Source organism: Lentinus tigrinus (genome assembly GCF_003813185.1).
Source record: "Lentinus tigrinus ALCF2SS1-7 unplaced genomic scaffold L226scaffold_52, whole genome shotgun sequence".
Classification (NCBI taxonomy): domain Eukaryota; kingdom Fungi; phylum Basidiomycota; class Agaricomycetes; order Polyporales; family Polyporaceae; genus Lentinus; species Lentinus tigrinus.
Window position 1 is genome coordinate 127,150 of NW_027137961.1, and position 18,226 is coordinate 145,375.

The following is an 18,226-nucleotide window of genomic DNA, read 5'->3' on the forward strand; positions in this document are numbered from 1 at the left end:
GGCCTCCTTCACGGACCACACTCCTGCAAGGTCGCACGACCGGAAAGTTTACTACGCGCTATACTGGGATACGCCCGTGGCAGCAGTCACCGCAAGTCTGGGTTGATTCGAAACCAGGCGACTCGCACGTGTAGGGAGGAACGCCCAACGTGAGTACCCCGGATTCTGTTCTACATCGTCCGCACTGCAACGAACGGCGGCAGTCAAACTGGGACACAGGCGGCCTTGGCGCAGTCGGCAACGATGAGTATGGCACTGGCCGCAAGTGCGATGGAGGAGGAGTTGCCGGTGCGGGAGCGGATAAGCAGCGGGGGTGCAACGGAGGAGCAGAACCAGTCGCGATCGACGGAAATGAGCTCTTTATCCGAGAGCAGGACCGCGAGCGGGCCTCGTTCTTGCCGCGTGGACAGTTCCGGTCCTCCTGAAGACTTCAGGCTATCCACGACCAGCAGCACATCCACCTCCAGCTCCTTCGCCCCCTCATCCCCTCCGACCACATCTCCACCGATTCCACCTCGATCACCCCTCCGGCCCAACGGCAGAACAGCGCGTGGGCCACCCCCTAGCGCGTACCCACCAGACACCCCCAACCCCGACCTCGACTCTGACTCTGGCGAGATGCCGCTGCTGCACTCTCGCAGCTTTGGCTCGCTCTCCGGTCTCTTGGACCAGTCACTTTCGGCTAGCTCCTCGCACAGACCGACGACACCAGACAAGCCGTTGCCCCTTACCCCCCAGCCTTCGGGTTCCATGCCTTTGTCCCGCGAGCCTGAAGAGGACGACGACGATACTCTTCTCCCCGCTGTCTCCGCTTCCCCTCGCTCCTCTGCGACCGCCGCCATGAGCAAGCGCAACCATGCCCTCGTCGAGCTGCTCACGTCCGAGCGGGCGTACGCCGGCGACCTCGCGCTCATACGAGACATCCACATCCCTCTGGCCCTAGGTGCGTCTAACAGAGTCGATCCCTCCCCCAGTGATCGTCCATTAACGGACTCTGTCCCCTCTTCCACCCCATTCGATCCGCAATGTTCTTCCGATTCGCACAATACGATCGTCGGTGGCCCAGGCCAACCCGCACCATTCTCCGCGACGCCGGCCACCCCCCCTGGATCGTCTGCGTCGTCTTCACGCACGCTCTCGACCGCATCCGACTCCTCGGCTGCGTCATACCTCTCCGTGGGAGGCCCGCCCATGACCCGCGAGGATACCAAGATCATATTCAACAACGTTTCCGAGCTCGCCGTCTTCGCCGACGAGTTCGCGGAACTACTGGAGGAGGCATTGGGTGATGTGCTGGACGGCGGTACGGGGCCTGACTGTGTAGGGCAGCTCTTCTTACAGATCGTACGTGCCTTCCCTTCCATCTGTGTTGCCTCGGAGCTTGCGTGCTGACCGCCGCGGTATGTGCTCATCCCCACATTCATCTTTCTCCCCCTGTTCCTCTGCCCCTCCCGTCACTGCAGATTCCAACCCTGGAGCCGCTCTATCACACATACATCACGAAGCACCCCACGGCGATAGAACACCTAGAGAAGCTACCGCAGACCCCCGCGTTAGCCGCGTACCTCTCCCAGACGCGCACCCTCGCTTCCAGTCTCTCGCACGCGTGGGACTTGCCGTCGTTGCTCATCAAGCCTGTGCAGCGACTCATGAAGTACCCTCTACTGCTCAAGACTATCTCTGCGGAGACCCCGTTAGCCCACCCTGACAAGGACAATATCGACGCTGCCATCAAGGCCTTGGAGGGCGTCACTCGCGGCGTGAACGAAGGCAGGCGCATGCGTGAGGTCGTTCGCGAAGTCTTGACAGGCACGCCAGCGACTACAACGCCGCAGAAGGGCGAAGCTAAAGCGAAGAAGAAGGGCCTTAGCGTGGGCGTCGCCGCCTCGGTCAGCCTCGGCCGCATGAAGAGTCTTCGCTCTGCAGCCGCGAAGGCGAAGGAGGGACAGGAGGCGCACATGGAAGGCGAGGCCGTCAAGGAGATGGCCGTGGAGCTTCGGCGACAGGAGGACTTTCTGCGGAAGTTCGCCAAGGACTCTGTCAAGTGGGCGGACGCCGTCCGGGGGCTCATGCTCGCGCTGGAGGAGTGGGCGCAGAGCTTTGGCAGGGTCATTTGGATGGGCAGCGAGGACATACCCTCGGAGGCGTTCGAGGCGTTCCTCGAGCTCATCAACGAACAGCTGCTCCCCGTCTGCGATGAGACGAAGGACTCCATCACCGACCGGCTGATTCCTCTCATCTCGTCCCTTGTGGATTCGACCACCGCACCCCTGCGGCTCCTCGAGGCGATGGACACTCTGGAACCACTTCATTATGGTCTGATGCACATCACCATCAAGACGCGCCAGTCCGAGCAGCTCCTCGAGGCGTCCCGGTCTTACTGCGCGCTTCGCGGGCAGCTTTTCCTTGAACTGCCCACCTACCTGAAGCTGCTCGACCACGGCATTTCAGCCTGCATGCGCCGCTTCGCAGGCATCCAACAGAGCTTCTACAGCAACGTGCGCGACCGCTGGAGCGAGCTCTGGGACGCGCTGAAGGTCGACGAGGAGGCCAATGCTGGTGCCCCGGAGACGCTTCGGGTGTGGTGGAGCAGGTTCGCCGAGGTTGAGGCGCAGATCCAGGGCCTGAACATCGTGCGCCCGATGGAGAAGAAGCCGCCCCCAGAGAAGCTGCGGCTCAAGCCGCAGGGCAAGCACCGCGAGAGCGACGCAGCCTCGACCGCCGTCGCGTCGTCTATACTTGCCGCGCTCGACCCGCTCAACATCCCGCACCCGAGCCCGTCGACGTCGTCGTTCCATGCCCCGGGTCCCACGAGCGCGAAGGCTCGTAGTGTGCACTCTGCGGAGAGCGAGAACTACGGCCGGCTCGAGCGCAAGTCCCAGGAGAGCTTGCATTCGAAGAAGTCGGGCAAGTCGCGGCGGCCGTCCTCGTCTCGTGGGAACAGCATGGCCGGGTCGACGCTCGTCGACGAGCCTGCGTATGGCTACCCAGTCCCACCGCTCGCTGCTCTCACCCCCTCCGCTTCAGCGTCGAAGCCGACGTACCACCGCACCCCAAGCATGCCTATCTCGCCCACCCCATTGCACAAGGCCCACTCGACTGGTCGGTTCCTGGACGCACCTGACCACCACCACGCGAGCCCGAGCAGCAGCAACCCGAGCTTAAACACCCTGCTGCCCGACGAGGGCCGCGGACGTCCGTCGCGGAAGCCCAGCTTCCGACGACGGCTGACAGACAGCTTCCGGACGACCTCGGGGGCAGACACGCGACATCGACGGTCGCCTTCCCTGCCCGCGTACAACGGTAACGGGAATGGGAACGGAAGCACGACCCCATCCCCATCCCCGAACAAGTCCACCTTCGCCCCGCCCCCCTCGACGACAACGACGAGCCGGCGGCCCCGGACGAGCGGGGGCCAGATCCCCGCGCTGTACGAGTGCCGCGTGATCCACCCGTGCGAGCCGCCGCCGGGCGTGGCGTACCGCGAGACGCCGTTCTTCACGCTCCGGGTGGACGACGTGTATGAGATCCTGCAGGAGGCGGGGCACCCGTCGACGCACCGCGACTTGCCGCTGTATGTGGACGACGGCGAGGATTGTTTGCTGCTTGCGCGCAATGAGGCGGGCGATATTGGGTGGGTGCTTGCGAGCTTCTTGTTGCCGGTGGATTAGGCTCGGTTGGAGTAGGTGTTCTTTGCGTCCGTGCTCGCGCGTTGTGTTTTGTTTTTGGATACCGTCTCTCCTTCCGCCCGTTCACGTTCGCTGTGCCACCATCTACATCTGCTTTTTCCCCTGGATCATCCCCATCTCACCCCGACATCATCATCATACCACTACCATCTTCGTGTTACAGTATCCCATTGCTCCATCCTCATCCTCATCCTCATCCTCATCTGCCCATGTGTGTATGTGCTTTATACCGGTTACCCTCGATATCAGTCCCCGTAGTCATACCTCGCACTCCGCAACCATTTCCCATTTCCCATTTAGAGGCTCTGTATATTCTCTCTCGGGTTTGTACGTCGAGCCTAGAATGGACTTGTCCCTTGTCTGTCTCTTCACTCCCGGAGGCTTGTGCAGTTCGGTAACTGCTGTTTTTGTCTCTGCTTCTCTCTGTGACTCTCTCTGGTTCCGCACAATGTAGTCAGGATATATCCCCCGCATCCGGATCATTCCATCTAGTCGTAGTCATCGTACTCCCATCTTCGTCTCTCGCATATGGCCCGTGTAGATAGTAGGTATGTAGATGTTCAATGCTCATGACACCATGCAACCATGCACTCAGATCCGGGGCAAGTCGATACAAGAACAACAGCGACACGCAATCAACAGCAAGCTACATATTCAAAGCACCGTGTATGCAACGATGTGTCTGGACAACAACACTGGACGTCGTACATACAAAACATACAATAACCACGATAGATCCGCACAACACACCGGCGTCCGAAGTCGTCCCCATACCGCCACACCGAATTCAGACTCGAGACGCGAGTACTCAATCATCACGGAGACGGCGGCTCGTTGTACAGCTCTCCAACCGGCTCCCCATCCTTGTCCAACGGCCAAAAGTTGTTCTTGAACAACCCGTCCGGGTCGTACTTGCGCTTGAGCGCGGCGAGCCGGGCCCAGTTCTTGCCGTAGCACGCCATCGCGCGGGACGCGGGCTCGTGCCTGCCGAGGAACTGCAGTGTGCACACACGTGGAGCGATCAGTCAGTCAGGGCGTGCTTCTGCAGGTAGAGACGTGCTGCAGCAGGACGAGACGCGGTACGTACAGTGGGGAACGGCCCGCCAACAGAGTGCGGCCGGATAGTATGCTTCATCCAGTCCTCGGCGGTGCTCACGCAGCGCGGGTCGTCGACGCCCATGTCCCACTGGTGGAGCGCGGCGACAGTCCATGCTGCCTCGCGCTGTTCTTTGGGCAGGCAGGTGTCGTCGAAGTCGCAGATGGCGCCACCTGCGAGCTCGAAGATCCACGCTGTGCAGTTGGCAAGTCAGTTTATGTCAGCGTGATTCACGGTTTAGTTTGAGTTCCCCCCAAGATAGGTGAGGAATAGAAGGGGAAGGAGGGGAAGGGGAGGTTACGTACTGCATCCGATAGGCGTATCGGCGAACTCGATGACGGTTTTTGTGATGAGCTCGTCCGGGAGGGACGTAACGAGCGAGGAGCGGAGGAACCACTGTCTGCCGGCTGTTCGAGTCCCACCACGCACCGCGCAGTGAAGGCGAAGATGGTGGAGTGAGCATCCATATCTAACGAGGGAAGACGGAAGACGGACCTTTTCCCCTTAGAACCTGCGCGACGCTGTCCTGTTGGTTCAAAAAGCTCTTCTCGTTGACCTCGTTGAGGAGGCAGCGCTCGCCATCCCAGCTCGAGATCGCCTGGAGGAACTCGAGCCCCTTCTCCTTCGGGCCGACGTAGCACATCTGAATGACGACGAGCGAGTCCTTGTTCGCCGGGCCGGCCGTGAGGAGGACGTTCGCGTAGAGCTCGCGCGGGGCGCCCTTGATGCAGTCACGGAAGTGCTTGATGAGGGATGCGGCGGTCGCGCGGTGGAAGCGGCTGCGAATAGGTTAGTATTGCATTAGCATAGTGTAGACCGGAAGCCCGAGGGCGAGGACGTACTAGATGAGGTTGCCGGCGAAGACGACCGGGACGGGGAATGCGCGTGCTTTGTACCGAGTTGCGATGCCGAAGGCGGGGCCTGCGCCGCGCACGGCCCACCACAGTTCTGTAGACGCGATGGATCGCTCAGTCAGCGCTCGTTCGAAGCGAAGCATACAGCTCAAGTAGCTTACCGGGGTCCTCGTCGGCGTTGACGGTGACGATCTGCCCGTCGGCGAGCACCATCTCGACCTCGACGAGGTTGTCGATGCTCAGCCCGTGCATCCTGCTGATGAAGCCGAAGCCTGCGAGCAGCATGATGGCGGAACCGGCGGGGTGTGCAGACCTACGACGTCAGTACAACCCTCCATGAGAAACGTTCCAGGATAAGTTGATTCCGAGCGCAACTCACATCGGTATATGGTACGGCACAGCTGCGCCCCTAGATTCTCCGGACACGGGATCGACGCCGTCGAGCGGGTTGTCGGCAGTGTAGATATCAACCTCCTTCTGGCTCAAGCCCGCGCCAAACGTCACATACGCATGCGGGTGCACCGGTCTGGCATGGGGCATCGTCCCCAGATGGCCCGACGCGGCCTGCGCAGCCTGCAGAGCCTGCGCGAATGCGGCGGAAGCCCCAAGCCCGGGAGACGAGAACGGCAGTCCAGGCGGCATAGCGCCTGATTCAGAGGACGTTGCCGTAGGAGGCATGGGTGGCATGGAGAAGGGCGACGAGCCGAGGACGCCACTCGCACTGAACCCCATCCCCATCGCGGGGTTCCACGCTGTCACCCCCGACGAGCTGCCCACTGCGCGCGCGTTGATATTGAGTGGCGGAGGGAGGAACGTCGGGAGTGCAGACACGCCCACGCCCACTCCCGCTCCGGAGGCGGGCCCAGAGATCGCGGCGCCCGACAAATAGGAGAAGGGATCGGCATTAGGCTGGCTCTGGGGGGTGCCATCGGAGTCGAGTGTCGGGCTGGTCAAGGCAGACGTGGCGGAGGTGCTCGCACTTTGCGCCGAGAAGCCCGAGCCGCTGGCAGACGAATCCGTCGAGCCGCTGGAGATCTGGCGCGTCGCGTCGTCCATGGCAGGCGGCACTGCGACCTCGCGATCGTGCGCACTCGCACGTGTCGACTGGGGACGATCTGTTTCTGTTTCGACTGAGGACTCGGGCTCTGGAGAGTGCAGACGGGGACGCTGGGAAGGAGGTTCGTGCGTTGGAGGCTGCCGCGGAGCCTCGCCAGGGATAGGTGGCATAGCTGGGCCTCGCAGGAACGACGACACGGCGTGCGACGCGTTTGCGTAGTTCCCCGTGCCCATGATCGACGTGATGTCCTCAGGCTCTGCAGACGGTTCGCGCCGCCGCTTGCCCGTCGAGGGTGTCGTGCGAAGGTCAGGTCGCTCGGCGGGAGGTGGTGGAGGTGGAGGAGCAGCGGGGGTCGCTACAACGCGGATACCCTGGGCGCGCGCCTTGCCTTTACTGCCCGGCGGGGGCATGTCGCGCATTGGCGTCCAATCCTGCGTCCCTTCTTCTGCATTTTGGAGTGGGGGCTCGACCTCGATGTCCTTTATTTTGCTCATATCGACGACCACGTCCCCCGCGACACACCAGCCTGCGATGCCGTACCCGCCCGCGCGCACCGACGGCGAGAGGCCGTGTCGGACACAGAACGCCACCACCGCGCTCACATCGCGCGCGTCCAGGGGCGAGACGAGGAGGCGGCAGCGCGGCTTGAGCCGCCCGTTGAACGTCTTTGCACGTTCGGGGAACCTGCGTCTGCTGTGTGAGCCCCTGTCGTCGACTCCCATCGTGGCGGGAAAAGAGACTGCTCACTGTGGATCGGTCGGAAAGAGGACATCGCCCTTGACGGAGGCGCGCAGCTCGTCGACGAGTGCCTGCGGGAGAGCCGGAACCGTGGAAGCGTCCTGTTCTGGTTGCAGATCCTGTTCGAGTTGCTGTTCCTGTTCCGGGAGACTGAGAAAGGGTCGGGGAGGCGGATCCATCCAGGTAGGTAGGCCCAGGAACAACCCGCAGCGGTACTGGATGCGTCTCTGAGAGGGCAGCGATCGGACCTCTCACCTGGGGTCGGCTCTTTAATAAGGTCACGACAGCTCGACAGCTTGACGGGGGACGGGGGGGAAGGGGGGCACCGCAACGTGGCGGACTCGGCAGTCGTCTGACTCCGCCGCCGCCGTCGTCTCCCGGTTCAACGTTCACAGCGAAGGTTACGTTCGAGGGCACGGCCGAGGAGAGCAAAACCTGAGCGCTGAACCTTGTCCAGACTCCCCAGACGCGCGGATGCAAATGAATTCGGTACTAGGTATGCCTTCTCAATAGGGGGCGCCACCTTGGCGGTTTCGATTTTTGATACGGGCTGTCAAGACAGTTTGAATAAGCGAACGGGAACGGCAACGTGTACTATTACCGCCTGGCATGGTGGGTAGAATGGACCAGGTTAGCTAGCACGGCGTCCGCCGGGAGGGGGTAGTGCGACGGAGCGAGGTCAGGAATAGCCACATCAACTGCGGGGGGGCATGGTGGACGACTCGGAGCTCCTCGTATTACGTTGCTTCACGTACTGATCAGGTGGCAGCCAGTGACGCAGAGCGCCATGGACATTGTAAGCGTGCATCGGTACCGACAGCAGCACATGCAACAACTGGTGAATGTTTGGGCCTAGAGAACGCGAATTGCACCCGCTCCGTCACGCCTGTCAATTTTAGGGGGGTATACACGACATCCAGCTCGGCGGTGCGCACCGCGAATAGGAGGCTAGTACCAGATAGAGGAGTGGTCTGGAACTGGCCACGCAGTATCACCCAGCTTGCAAGCTCGGAACCCAGCTGCAGTGCCAGCAGGCCGAGCGGAGCCGAGCACTCACTGAAGCTGGGGCCCGGGGGCTTGAAGCTAAGGCATGAGTAGGGGATTCCCGTTCGTGTGATATTAAACGCTATCACAAGCTCCCAAACGTCGCTAGGAGTCCATTTCTATGGGTTATGCGTAGTCCATAGATGATGTGAACCGGGACGGTCCGGATGGAAGAACGTCAGGAGAACGCAACTACGTACTCACAACGAGCGCACACTAACACGGGTCCGACCGCAGTGTCAACTTCGTATTATAAATGTCCTGCATGTTGAACAATTATGGTATGAGTACGGCCACGGAGTATGGGGGATTCTACTCGCTCACCCTCAGTGCTCACGATAGGGGCTGTTGCTTCAGCTTTAACTTGACCGACTCGGAGATGGAGCTGGAAGCGCATATGAGTACCGACGGATGTAGCTGATATAGAGCACCATTTAAACATTCATGTCTCAAGTGTACCGCGATGGATGGAGGAGTTCAACTTCAAAATCATCCCGCGACTGAAGGCGTACATACCTGGCTATATGCGTTCCGGCCCGGTGAACGTAGTTGCAAAACATTCGTGTTTATTAAACGTAGAGAACCATTCAAGGGCACATGGTGTAGTTGGTTATCACATCCGCTTAGCACTGTTAGGGTGTTTGCGGGGGGTGCTGGGTTCAATTCCCAGTGTGTCCAATTTTTTTTGCTTTGTCTTTCTCTGTTACTTGCGTATGTGACGTATTCAACGCCGCCGTCTGGAAGATGCTCTGCACACCACTGATCGGACGGAGTTGCACAGAACTAGTGCATAGAGCACGACAACGCGCAAGATCTTGTTATCTTCCACACCATCCAATTGAACCCCTGGACGGACCATGCGCAAGGCCACCTCTACACCACGCCAGCATTCCCGTATGTCGACGCGTATACCTCCACAAAGACCACACAGGGGCGGGGCGCAACACCTCCATCAGTACTCCCACCGCCCACTCAAGGAACTCAGAGCTGATGACGCCGACCGTACCAGCGTGACCGTATGAAGTCTAGGGACGAGCCGCTCCGAGCCTGTCTGCTCGTGATGTACACAAGGACCTTCGTGCCGACGTCTCCTTTCAAAACGCAAAACGTGAGTCTTTAGTTCAGTTGCCGGGTTCAGTGCTGCCCGGTTCACATTGTTGCCTACAGGATCCCGGATGACAATCGTGTGTTGACGACGGCGTTGACGTTGGCCGTGGCATATTAGCCCTCGAGTTCGCGATGGCGCACGCCGTCAAGGTACGAGTACTAGTGCGTCCGAATCGTGAATGAATTGAGACGACACTGTTGAAGTCGAGGTCTATGTCGTCGTCGTCGTCGTCTCTCATGGTGCCGGTGCTGAAGGTTATGCGCGAGCGCAATGGCGGCGGCGGCGACGACGACGACGTGCTGGCCGAGAGGGAAGAGATTGACCATAACCACGGATAGGTGGCAGATCCGCGGCGCGTGCTCGAAGAAGAGCTCTTGTTTGAGTTTTGTGCGAGACGCGGCGCGAGACCGTCGTCGTCCTCGGCCGCTTCTTCAAGTGCGTTCCAATCATCTTCCTGCTGCTGCTGCTGCTCCTCTTCCTCGTCTGGATGGAAGGTGGTTACAGTCAACAGTGAGGTCGAGATGCGACTCTACCGCAGCAGACAATAGCGCGTAGCGGGTTTCCTGGGCTGTCGAGTCCGGAACGGTGAACGTCGTCCCAAACCTGGAGGGCCAAGAAGAGTGGCATTGCATAGGCCCCCCACCGCGAGTACGTACGTGGCGGCAATCCAGATCCTTCAGGCAGGACACGGCGTCGCTTTGATGAAGATGGTGAGAAGGATGTCGACGCTCGTCCGACAGGGTGTTGATGTTGATCAGGACGTTGCGGCGCCGGAAAAAGACCGTTACTCCCTGACGTTGGTCAAGGTGGTGAGGTGGTGAACGGTCTCGTCGACTTGGAGCACCAGTGAAATCGAGTTGATTGATTCTTTTCAAGTCGAATTTGCTCGTTGGTCTGTCGACTCGGCACGGGGCACAACAGTATGAATACATTAGCCTTGGCAGCCTTCCTTGGAAGTTCAGTACGGCGAGTGAGATTAGAGCACCACCTTGGTGCTTGACGACTTGATTACTCGAGTCCTGCGCGTGTCAATAATGCACCAGTACGGCTGAGATGGTTTGAATGTCTTCGAAGGTGGCGTCCTCCGTCGCGGAGTGGGTGGACATGCATCCCGTTGAGCGCTGGGGCCGAGAGAGGCCGAGAGTCGGAGATAGTTTGACCTCCCCTTCTTCAGTAACGCCGCTCGAATATACTTTTCGGTACTCAAATAATTGTTACACTATTTAGAACTCCGTCTAGAAGACCATGAACACCTTACTGTTTCGTTCTTGCTCTCGGCGTGCATGCCACAAGCATACCTGAATTTCAATCACTCCCAACTCACCCATAGCCTCGAATCTGGACGGATGCTAGGTCCCTCATAGAGCTACTCATGGTGATGGTGCATAACCAAGGATGCGGTGCAACACAGGTGAGTGGCAGAAGCACTACATGCCAGCATGCATAGCATCGCGGGACTTACGCCCGTCGTGCCTACCGACACCCACAGAGAGTCAGGAAGTCTCTCAGAGCACAGCAGGAATGAGCTACACCACGAGCTCCAGAAGCTCCTCGGGCGCTGTGCCACTGCGAAGATTCCGGTGTTTTGTCCGCCCGGCACGAATAGACCTATCGCCATCCTCCTGCCCCGAGGCCTTGGCAGATGCCCTCCCACCATCTGCATTAGACCTACTGCATCCGTAGGGCGAACCTCACGACCGTAAAGTTGTGTCCTCGTCCTCAGATGCATATCCTTATACTTGCAGCGGACCTTGAGACTCGCACTGCCTCCGAAGCCTCAGCGCATGCGCACTGGCTTCCATTTTGCATGATGTGGACCTCGTGCGGCCTGATCCTGCCTGATATCCCACAGATCTTTCGCGCGCCCGCACCGAGCGCTGTGATGACCCTCCGCCTACCGCTACCTCCGGGCGCGGAGCGCTCATCTGCCAGTCGATGGGGCTCCAAGGGCCGGAGAACGCAGAGGCACAGTGCCCGTCTCGTGTTGCGCTATTTAATCCCTCGTTCATGCTGTAGCTCGGCTTGCAGCGCTGGTTCTGCGCCCTCTTACCGGACTTCAGTGTTCACTGTCCCTCTGCTGCGGAGCGTCCGATTCGAATTCCGAACCACGTCCAAGCAAGATGTCCGACGCGTCTGACTATGAACGACTGTGAGTATCTCTCCAGAGTTTGCATGGATCAACGGTTGACGATGTGTCTAGGCTCGTCGAGAACTACTGCATCGTTGCGTCTACAGGTGGGTACCGTGTGGCGCGAGCACGTAGACTATGTTGCTCACCTCGACGCGTAGCGTTGCTATGGTTCGACTTCGCTCTGACCTTCACGACCGAGGTCCGGCGCATCTGGCGACGAAGATTCACTGGCGCCACCGTCGTCTACTTGTTCACCCGCTATGCCGCGCTCATTGAGCGCGTCTTCTTCGTCTTGGAAGTTCTGCTCTGGAACTCTACAGATGAGGTAAAGCCGTGCTTGCTGCTTGACAGGGACGACCGGTCTGACCATTCTCGCAGACCTGTGGCCGGATCGACCGAGTGGACGACGTCCTCACGATCATCAATTATTTCGCCTTCGCCTGTACGTGAACGAAGCAGTATTAAATCTGTCAAACTAGAATGTACCCACATGATCTGCAGCGTTTACGATCCTCCGCGTGTATGGTGTCTGGGGACGGGACTGGAAGCCTCTCGTAATTGTGGTTCCGCTGACCCTCGTCAGACCCGCCCTCTACATCGTGAGTACTCTGACCTCCACGATCCATGAGCCTGGCTCACAGAACACCAAGGTTGAGAGCTCTAACTACGTTCCTATCCAATTTGGACCTCCGTGGGGATGCGCTAATGTCTATGGCTATTCCAACGAGATGCTCGCAAAGTACGTGCTCATCACTCTCTTGCCCTATCGGTACCAGGAAACTTAAACCGTGTCTTCTCATAGATGTACGTTCGTGTTCTGGAGCATACTTTGCTGAATCCTGATCGTCCTCCAATAGTTTCCACTGTGGCAAAGTCTGCGAATATCGCGGCAGATGCGATCCTCATCGCGCTGACATGGTGGAAGACCTTCGGGATCAACAAGGCCTCGACGAGACTTGGTGTCCGGACACCACTGGCCACCCTGCTCCTTCGTGATGGTAAGTCATTTGAGTGATGCTGCATCGGACTACGTTTGACATGATGTCTATAGGCACTGCATACTTCCTGTATGTTCTGAGAATGTGTCTCTGCTACATGGGTGACTGACATGGATGCTTTGCTTCAGTATCCTGCTGGCAATCCAGATTATCACAATCGTCAGCAGTCAGATCGGATCTGTAAGCCGCCTTCCTCGTCTTCGTTGCACATTAAATACTCACTGAATCCCATCTTCCAGAGCCTCACAGTCTGGCTGGTATGGCCGTATTTCGACCAGATGTACGCCCATGGGCCATGCTCCAGATTTTGACCTCCGCATACTCACTCCAACTTTTCCCTAGCTTCACCGTGATCTTCCTGTCACGCTTCATGCTCGACCTGCGCGGGCTCTACTTTTCCGAGCACGTCAACGCCGAAGGGAACGCGACGGACACGACGACGCGCAGCGGCCACGTCCTCTCGGACATTCGCTTCACGACCTCGAACGTCGTCGGCAACCTCGGCGCCACGCTCAGCACCACGCTCACGTACTCGGACTTCTCGGCCACATCTTCGGTCGTCTCCTCGCATCCGGAGAGTGGCGGGGGAGAGAAGCAGAAGCAGGGGCAGGGGCAGGGGCAGGTGTGCCCAGATTGGTACGAGGACGAGGTCCCGAAGTATGCGGATCATCCGTTCGAGGAGGGTATGGTGATCCCTATATGGGTGGATGTCCCGAAAGTGGAGGAAACGGAGCTGGAGGAGGTCCAGTCTCCTGTGAGCCCGGTGAGTATTTCGAGGCATCTATATCTATGAACCAGGACTCACAACACCCATTTCCCTCGCCATGTAGGAGTCACCGCAAAATACCTCAGCCGTGTAATGCTTGTAAGTCTGCGAAGCTACCGACTTCCTTGTAAAGGGATGGCTACGAGCATGGTTGGATTATAAGAGCTTTTATTGTACTGTAACTATATACCCTGAGCTATCAAGCCATTGTGCCAGTGAGTATTTATGTGACGATGGGACTTCTCGTCCGACAGAGGCTTCGCCACTAGACGTAAGCGCCTGCACGTGACTGTTGAACTTCGGTTAAGTCTTACCGGTGGCACCACACCGCAGCCATGAGGCCGAACGTTGAACTCGGTACTTCCACCACCACCACCTACGCTCTTCAACCAGCTGATCTAAAGCAGGCCATGCTGTTCAAATCTGCGGGAGATGCCGGCGCTCAGGCGTCCCATGAACTCATAATATTCTGCCACGCGCAAAGTCGCGTGCTCCTCCCGCTTCCTAGGTCCTACGAGGTTTGTTTCAATCTCATGCACGGACGACTGCGTGTTCTGACAGCATATACAGGAGGCGCAGCGGTTAGCACGCGACCAGTTCTCACTATCAGGGGAACTCGTATTCGAGTCCGACGAACTTCTCGAAGGCAGCCACGTTCGGATCCACCCATTAGCGTGGCCGGGCATATGCTCTGTGTTACGCTCTGTGACCGTGAAATCTGCGACAGTGCAGCCACCTGCACCAGTAGCGCGACCACGACCATCCGAAGCGCTTAACAGTGGCTCGCGACGCATGTCTTCCCAGAAGCGGATGTCGGTGGTTGGCGCGACCCCGCTGCGACTCTCGAACGGGACTGTCATTTCTGCAGTGCCAGCAGTTGAAAGGCAGTCGCTCTCCGCAAGAAAAGCGCCTGTCCTATCACCCTCTCCCCGTCCATCCAGCATCATCTTCAGTCACAAAGAGCCAGGCCCATCTGGCGTCAGGAGCCCGCCCTCCGTCAGGAACGTTGCCACGCCGCCCCCCACTTCGAAGATCGAGGAGCTCGACGAGGAAGAGGAGGAGATTCGTATCCTGTCCCCGACGAAAAAGCGCAGCGCTCGTCCCCGCATCATGTCCGACTACGGCATCGAGGAACCGGAACCGGAGGACGATGGCTCCGCCAATGACACCCGCCGTCTTGATGCCTCAGATGACGAGGAGTTCGATCAGCTCGAAGACTCGGAATTGGCCAGTACGAGTGCGTCGAAGCTGCCGGTCTCAAGGTCGCGCAACAGCAACACTTCTCTCGTCGAGCTCGACAGAGAGCCGTCTGCGTCTGGTGCCCGAAAGGCGACCCGGTCTTCTCCTGTGAGGAACCTTGACGGTGAGTCGCGTAATCCGTCTCGTGTACCGCAACTAAATATAACTCTTCACAGCTCCACTCGAACAGCCCAAGATCAAGGCAGAGAAGACAAGGGCGACGCCCGACGGTAAGTGAGCGCATCTTTCATCGCCCATCCCGGAGCTGAGACGTCGTAGCAGTCTCCCAGTCTAGCCAGCCATCTCAGTCCCAGCCGAAGACCGATGAGAGCTTCTTGATTATGATCGAGTATAGTGACGACCCTGAGAGCCGCTCGCTCTTCAAGACGCGCGGACGGCACATGGTGTCCAAGGTGCTAATGCAGGCGTGTCGTACATTCGGTCTTGACGACTACTACCGCAGGTGCGTGTGCTATGCTATGCTAATCATCATTGCGGTGACTTACCTCGCGACCGACAGCGCCCGATTGGTCCTTCTCGTCGAGGAGGCTGACGAAGACGGTGAGATCGTGTACCAGCGGCGCTACGTGTGCAATCGAGACGAAACGATGGGTGAGGCGGGCGCGGAGCCAAATTCCAAGTTCATCGTGGAGCTGGTGTACGAGAATGATGACGAGGATGACGAATGAACAACCTGAGGGGTGAGTTGCTTCTTTGTGTGTCAAGGCCAGCTCTTTGAGTTGTTGTTATCTTTCAGTGCATGTGCGCTTGCGACGCAGCATGAACGGGAGGCACCGACTATTCTTGGAAAATGTATTGTGTTATGACATTTCGAGGCGCTACGAGCTGCATCTGTCAACTGCTTTACGGAATGGAACAATAACCCATCTTGCCGCATGTCGTTCGCTGTCTTGCGCTCTCTGCCAGGCTGAGGTCCTTCAAAGGACCGCAAGACGATGGCAACCTTCCCTCACATCCCAGTTCCGGCCGTCGCGATATCAGACATGGTTGCCTCTGACATTACTCAGGTCCTCCGCTATCAATTGGCTCGCAAGACATCTAAGATCAATACCGTAGGTGGCCCTCATCGATAAGATACTGCGGGCCCACTATGTCTGTTTCAGCTGTGGCTCCTGCGGGTACTGGGGGGAAAACTTTCGCTAGTCCGTTGTTACAAGGTTGGCGATCATTGTACTATCCTTCTGATCCGCCACTAACCACATCCAGTCCAGGACGTCGGCCTGTGCGTGGGCTACACTCAGCGCATTAGTCTCAACTATGCCGTAATGTGTCAAGATACACAAGTTTTCTTGTCCGAAGAATGGTCGACATTCACACTTGCACGAAGCGCCACGACGTAAGTCCTGCCCCCACAAGTGTTTCGAATACCATATGCTCTACCCTATCTAGGTACGATCGACCACGCAAGCCATACAGCAGTGCCTCACCGCTGTGCTTCTGTGTTTACACATTCTAAGTGGCACCTCCATTGTCATGCTAGAATGGGACCACAACACCCGATATCGGAGGCACTCAGTGCGCTCCTCATGGAGCTTGAACAAGTGTCGCGCAGGCTTTTCTCGTCCATACGCGCTCAAACCTTCAGGGCAACCATTCCGGCGCTGACCGCGTTGACATGACGTGTGACCTTCCCGCCGGTATGTCCATCCGTGGAGCCCTTCCGAATTCTCATCTCGCTGTCCTAGCTGTCTTCTACTTAAGGCCACGATAGCAATGTCTCATCCTCCAGAGCAAGCACACCCCTACCATTCCGTCGAAGGCACATCACAGACTTTCCGACATGTCGTACTCGTACGGGCACAGTGCGCTCATACGGAATCCATCCAGGGTGTAAGTCGTCCTCTCTGATTGCACGCACACGCTGAGACGTTTCTTAGCGTCATCCAGAATTACTGTATCATGGCGTCTTCCGGTTGGTCAATTTCCCTTTGACAAGTTGAATTATTGGCCAATGCTGATCCTGTCTAGCGCTCTTGTGGTACGATTTTGGCCTCACCCTTACCACCGAAATCCAGCGCGTATGGCACCGGGAATTCTCCTTCCTCTCAGCCGCGTACATCTGCATGCGTTACAGCGTTCTCGTTGACAGGGCCACTCTGATCCTGGAGATCCTGCTGCGGGACGCAGATAATAAGGCGAGTTCGATCACTTCGTGTGTCTTCTCGGATATCGCGGAGACTTACTACGCGCCTGCTAGACGTGCAGCATACTGACGCACATGAACGATATAACGTACATTCTTGGCCTACTCGCGAGCGCGGCCATAGTCATCATCCGGGTTTACGGGATCTCGGCTAAGAATTGGAGGTGGCTTCCCATCGTCTTGCCTCTGAACCTCGTGCGCCCGATCCTATACGCGGTGAGAGTGCACAGCATTCGCACCAAAAACGGCGTTGCTGAAGCCATCTCACAGATAGAGAGTGCGCGATACTACGCCGTCCAGGGAGGGCCTCCCTTTGGGTGCACTTACGTGTACACAATGTCTGAAGCATCCTTGGCACAGTGAGTAACAGCTTTACCCTTCTAGTAGCAATTCTCATGAGGTGTTCGCAGCTGTAAGTTTCACACAATGGCGACCGCGGACTTAGCCTGAAACCACTGCAGTCACAACTATCTCGTCCACGACTATGCTTGCGTCGCACGGCATCCTCGTGTTCGTCACTATGGTCAAGACGTTCTCAATTCAGAGACACACATGGAGGAGCCGCCTGCGTATGCCGCTGACGACACTGCTACTAAGAGATGGTAAGCAATAGAGTCTTCTGAATGCCTCCTAAGGTCTTACGGCTTCCCAGGGATCCTGTTCCTTATGTACGCCCGATTCAGACCACTGAAATCACGATGCCCCAGTATTGAACTAGAGCGTAGCATCTTGGTGTTCAATGCTTTCGCCAACTTCTACGCCACTCCGGTACGTATGCGTTATTTCTTCGGTCGCTCCTCTGATATCTCACGGTTCGCATAGAAAGACGTATGTATCACCTCGCATATCTCCTAGCTTCGTACAGAGCATTCACGGTGCAACATAGAGTGCCACGATCTTCCTCGTATGGCCATACTTCTACGAAATGTGTGTGCGATCTCGAGTGCTCTTGTGACGACCGGAGCTAACAGACTCTTCAGCCTCAACGTCATCATCCTCTCACATTTCATCCTCGACATCCGTGGATTGCACTGCGCTCCTACAGGAGATCGTTGGACAACCTCAACCCTCCCCGTGTTTGCGATGCCCCCGATGCAGTTCTCCCTTCCGACCACTGGCAGCAGCCTTCCAGCACAAGCATGTCCCTCTCCGGAGACGGAGGGGAATGCCCCGTCAAGCTTGCCAGAGGATACCCTGATAGCGCTCGCTGAGGGCGACATTACCGAGGAAGATGTCGATGGGGCGTGGCTGCAGCGTTTAGACCTGGGTACAGTACGGTGACTTATCGGATGCGAAGGTATGTGATTGGTCGCGTATACTCGAGTTCTACGAAGTAACCAAT

At 57.9% G+C, this 18,226-nt stretch overlaps 5 protein-coding genes and 1 non-coding gene across 6 annotated transcripts; 5 read left to right on the forward strand and 1 right to left on the reverse strand.

The window, feature by feature from the left end:
- Positions 1-243: 243 nt before the first annotated feature.
- On the forward strand, positions 244-3,671 carry L226DRAFT_575952 (uncharacterized protein; the record flags this gene model as incomplete). Its single annotated transcript, XM_067685277.1, has 2 exons — positions 244-1,344; positions 1,464-3,671. 2 exons carry the CDS (start codon positions 244-246, stop codon positions 3,669-3,671), a joined length of 3,309 nt encoding a protein of 1,102 aa, XP_067529603.1.
- An 833-nt stretch (positions 3,672-4,504) lies between these two features.
- L226DRAFT_472397 (uncharacterized protein) lies at positions 4,505-7,613 on the reverse strand (the record flags this gene model as incomplete). Its single annotated transcript, XM_067676461.1, has 8 exons — positions 4,505-4,684; positions 4,777-4,979; positions 5,091-5,192; positions 5,281-5,564; positions 5,628-5,733; positions 5,801-5,952; positions 6,019-7,380; positions 7,444-7,613. The coding sequence occupies 8 exons, from the start codon at positions 7,611-7,613 to the stop codon at positions 4,505-4,507; spliced, it is 2,559 nt and encodes an 852-aa protein (XP_067529604.1).
- Positions 7,614-9,069: 1,456 nt separating this feature from the next.
- L226DRAFT_t273 lies at positions 9,070-9,156 on the forward strand. Its single transcript has one exon. It is a non-coding gene; the product is annotated as a tRNA-Ala (tRNA).
- Positions 9,157-11,618: 2,462 nt separating this feature from the next.
- L226DRAFT_540198 (uncharacterized protein) lies at positions 11,619-13,738 on the forward strand. Its single transcript, XM_067681822.1, is given in 13 exon segments — positions 11,619-11,735; positions 11,787-11,821; positions 11,876-12,042; positions 12,096-12,159; positions 12,219-12,316; positions 12,368-12,456; positions 12,467-12,468; positions 12,575-12,715; positions 12,769-12,784; positions 12,844-12,895; positions 12,955-12,995; positions 13,058-13,478; positions 13,546-13,738. 13 exon segments carry the CDS (start codon positions 11,707-11,709, stop codon positions 13,573-13,575), a joined length of 1,185 nt encoding a protein of 394 aa, XP_067529605.1. The 5' UTR covers positions 11,619-11,706; the 3' UTR covers positions 13,576-13,738.
- Positions 13,739-13,827: 89 nt separating this feature from the next.
- Positions 13,828-15,726, forward strand: L226DRAFT_309414 (uncharacterized protein). Its single transcript, XM_067673777.1, has 6 exons — positions 13,828-13,999; positions 14,052-14,844; positions 14,897-14,950; positions 15,000-15,183; positions 15,241-15,421; positions 15,478-15,726. The coding sequence occupies exons 1-5, from the start codon at positions 13,892-13,894 to the stop codon at positions 15,407-15,409; spliced, it is 1,308 nt and encodes a 435-aa protein (XP_067529606.1). The 5' UTR covers positions 13,828-13,891; the 3' UTR covers positions 15,410-15,421; positions 15,478-15,726.
- Positions 15,727-16,521: 795 nt separating this feature from the next.
- On the forward strand, positions 16,522-18,165 carry L226DRAFT_526885 (uncharacterized protein; the record flags this gene model as incomplete). Its single annotated transcript, XM_067679076.1, has 10 exons — positions 16,522-16,571; positions 16,619-16,653; positions 16,710-16,893; positions 16,947-17,100; positions 17,155-17,243; positions 17,272-17,296; positions 17,330-17,486; positions 17,603-17,652; positions 17,771-17,811; positions 17,856-18,165. The coding sequence occupies 10 exons, from the start codon at positions 16,522-16,524 to the stop codon at positions 18,163-18,165; spliced, it is 1,095 nt and encodes a 364-aa protein (XP_067529607.1).
- Between the last annotated feature and the right edge of the window lie 61 nt (positions 18,166-18,226).